Source organism: Corvus brachyrhynchos, unplaced genomic scaffold, assembly GCF_000691975.1.
Source record: "Corvus brachyrhynchos isolate BGI_N302 unplaced genomic scaffold, ASM69197v1 scaffold1097, whole genome shotgun sequence".
Classification (NCBI taxonomy): Eukaryota; Metazoa; Chordata; class Aves; order Passeriformes; family Corvidae; genus Corvus; species Corvus brachyrhynchos.
In genome coordinates this window covers 10,491-13,948 of record NW_008239003.1, presented here as the reverse complement: position 1 = coordinate 13,948, position 3,458 = coordinate 10,491, and the positions used below count along the sequence as shown (strand labels likewise).

General features: G+C 53.7%; 1 protein-coding gene across 1 annotated transcript in view; it reads left to right on the top strand.

Annotated features, from left to right (window-relative positions):
• Window positions 1-3,458, top strand: part of FRMPD1 (FERM and PDZ domain containing 1) — a gene marked incomplete at its 3' end in the record, with an annotated part of 25,040 nt that overhangs the window by 11,765 nt on the left and 9,817 nt on the right. The window contains exons 8-10 of the mRNA XM_017739003.1: window positions 323-487; window positions 2,296-2,430; window positions 2,627-2,722. Of these exons, the coding sequence (XP_017594492.1) occupies window positions 323-487; window positions 2,296-2,430; window positions 2,627-2,722 (396 nt within the window). The remainder of the gene's footprint in view (window positions 1-322; window positions 488-2,295; window positions 2,431-2,626; window positions 2,723-3,458) is intronic.

Below are 3,458 nucleotides of genomic sequence, written 5' to 3'. Positions count from 1 at the left end.
CTGGGCTGCTGCCCTTCCTGCCATGCTGCTGCCAGGTGTGCCAGTGCTGCTGCAAGGCTTGTCCCTGCCCTCCCAAGGGCTGTGCTCACATCCCTCGGGTGTCTGGGACCCTGCCTGGGCAGTGTGGCAGCAGGGCCCTCCCTGGGACAGATGCCTCGTGCTGTTGGGAGATGTGACACCCAGATCACCAGGCAGGGAATGGGGAAGGGGAGGATGTGCCCAGGAAGTGGTCCCAGGCAGAGATGCATGAGAGCTTTGGGTAGGACTGATCGTGGGATACAGGCAGATTCGAAATCACCAGCAGACCCTGCTTTTCTTGTAGCTGGGAGCTGACAGAAGTGTCTGCCTGGAGGTTCTGTGGAGCTGTGTCAGCCAGAGGCTGGGCCCTGGTGTCGCAGCCCATGAGGTCGCAGATCTGTGCCAGCCACTGATCACAGGGGTGGTCTCAATGAGTCTGGAAAAGGAGCTCTTGAGAGGTGTGAAGAAGGTACTTCTGGAGGGAATGTTGCACTCTGTGCCTCCCTAAAGCCTCTGTCAACACTGTGCTGAGCTAATCATACCTCTGCCAGTGCAGAGGGACACAATCAGTGTTTAGATTGCTATTCATTTAATGAGAGCGGAAAGGTAGGGCAAATTAATTCGGGTGCTGGGGCCCCACTGGTGTTAGCTTACCTCTTCACCATCTGGACGTGCAACCTGCTTTGAGCAGTGAAGGATTAGCACAAAGGAAGAGTAAATAGATTTGTTGCATATTTATAATTTCTTTCTGGAAAAGCACTATGCACCTCAGCAGCCCTGAGTGCTTAACGGCTGCTCGCCTTTCCATGGACTGACGTACTAAGGCAGCCAAAATGGGCATTATGGCCCTGAAAAACTGTACAGCCTCCTGTTTCAGTAAATATACTGCTCTTGTCATCCTAATGGAGCACGGCTAAGTGATCCTTGTGGCGACGGGAAGGATCCCAGCGGCTGCGTCCTGCAGCTGAAACCCGAAACTCCGGGCTGGGAGCATCAATTATTAATGAGGCTCGCTGCTGTCCTGCCTCCGCTTTCCGCAGACTGATGATGTATTTCTGTACCACTGAGCAATATGCAAGGGACAGGCGCCTGGGGACCCTCGGGCCAGCGCCAGGCAGTGTGTTGTTAGCTGCTGTAACTTGGGGTGCATCAGCCTCACCCCAGGCAGGACAGGAGGGGTATGGCTGTTGAGGCTTTCAGGGTTAATTCATAGTAGCTTCTGATAGCCTTCATGGAAAGAGAGAAGCCTCTCTGGGTGTTCTGGCTGGATAATTGGATCTGACCAGGAGAGTGGTGATAATTTGTGCAGATGTTAAGTTGTGTGCTGGCTGTGCAAGGCCCCCTCACACGGTAACTGTGGCCATGGGAGCTACCAGAGGAGATGTGCAGCTGGTGTAAAATGGCACTGCTGTCCTGGAGCTGATGGAGGATCCCACACCTGTCAAAGATGTTACATGTTTGGGCCAGTTAGCACAGAGGAGTTAGATCCTGGGGCTGGGAAGAGCTGCAGTGTTCTCTTCTTCTTTCCCAGTGGTGACCGTAGGCAGCTTGAACCCCACAAAATGGGTATGAGAGGAACAAGGAAGGGATTCAGGAGGGTTTTATGTTTGCTCTGGCAGTACTTCCAGGGTGTATGGGCTCTCTGTCTAGAGGGACCAAGGCTGTGAGGTTTGTAATGTGTGGCACAGTGAGTGAAACACAGGAGAGATCGTCTTAGAAACACCATTCTTAACCCTGAGACTCTGTTGACGAGATGAACCCTTTAAGTGATGGGAGTCATGTGCTGGTCCAAGAACATGAAAAACACATGCTGAATAGGAAGTCCCAGAGTGGAGGAGTAAACCTCCCCAGCACTGAGCAACCAGAGGAGCAGTGGTGAAACTGGGAGGAAAGGTGGAGGTATTCTCTACTGATGAGTGAGGTGGAGGGCTGAAAAGTGATGCTCTGGGCTGCCCCAGCAGGACAGAGGCCAAGTCCCCAGACCCTTCTCAAAGCACCCAACAGAGACGTTCTTGCTGAGTGTGTCCTCACCTTGGCCCACATTTGGGACCTATCTCAGGACACTCTGGTAGCATCATCTCCTGCTTAGGAAGCCCCAGGGTTACAAATCTCAGGGGAACATGCAGTGAAAGCAGCACTGTGTGTTTGACAGGCTCCCCACGGTGCTGGCAGCGTGGAGGGTGTGGGCAGCGCCTGGGGCGAAGCTGTGACTGCTGCCGGTGGGATGGTGTCAGTGTGGGCTCTGTGCTGCTCCGTGATGGGTGATGTTTTCTGGAGGCACTGCTGGGTTTTGGTGATGAGCATGGGAGGATGGCTTTCTGCTTTCAGTGCCTGCCGGATCCTCCTGTGCCGCTGGGAACGGAACGGTGCTCCCAGGCCACATGCAGCTGCTGCACTGCCCGCAGTGTTACGGTAAAGGCATTTGTTGTGCTCTCTTTGTGTCATTCTGTGCCAGAAGCATAATCAGGAATAAAGCTTGGTGCCATGGAAGAGGGTTGCCAAGGTAGAGAAGGATTTTCCTGGATGCCAGGGCTTGCAGTGCCAGGCAGAGCAGCTGGTGCCTGCAGGCCGGATGCTCGAGGGTCCAGCTGCTGCTTCTGTTCTGCAGGGGAGCTCCCTCCTGTTCATGCCCAATGTTCTCAAGGTGTACCTGGAGAACGGACAGACGAAGGCATTCAGGTTTGAGAGGAGCACCACTGTGAAGGTAAGGATGCTCAGCAGGCTGTTCCCACTACCCCAATCCAACCCGTCAGCAAAGGTGCGGGCAGGGCGCTCACAGCCTCCGGGGTGCAGTGGCCAGCTGGTCTGAAGGGGATTGTTGGCTGCTGCTGGGCACGCTGGGTTGTCTGTGTTAAGGATGTTCCCCTCCTCTGGAGACATGAGCACTGATTAACCCCCTCAGGTGAAAGAGCAGCATGTGAGGGAGTGATCCTCCTGAGTGAAGAGCGATCCTCCCTCAGATCACTTCTGCTGGGGGCATCACAGGCAGGTTGCCATTGTTCCCCTGGAGCATTGTTCCTCTGCAGAGCCATTGATCCACCCCTTCCCATCACTGCTCTGCTTGGACACAGGCTGACACACTTCCAGTGCTTCTGGCCTGATTGTTGCAGCAGCTGCTCAGAGTTTACTGAGTAAGATTTGGCCATGCCCAGGGGTTGGAGGTCATAACTTAAAGGACACATGGTGTCCTGCACCAGTGCAGATGCTGTGGGAGAGATTCACAATGGACAGACATTCAGGGGTTATCAGGCTGAAAGTAAATTAAGGGGAAACGCAAAGGGACTTCATTTATCATGCAGTGAAAACTTTCCTCAGAAAAGGGGGAGTTTGTCTGGTTCATTGAAGCTTCACAAAACCATTGTGGTCTCTCAGGCAAGTGTCTGCAAGTATTTTGACTTGCAGGGTCTGGAAAAGCAAAATAGTGCAATAAAGCAAGGAGG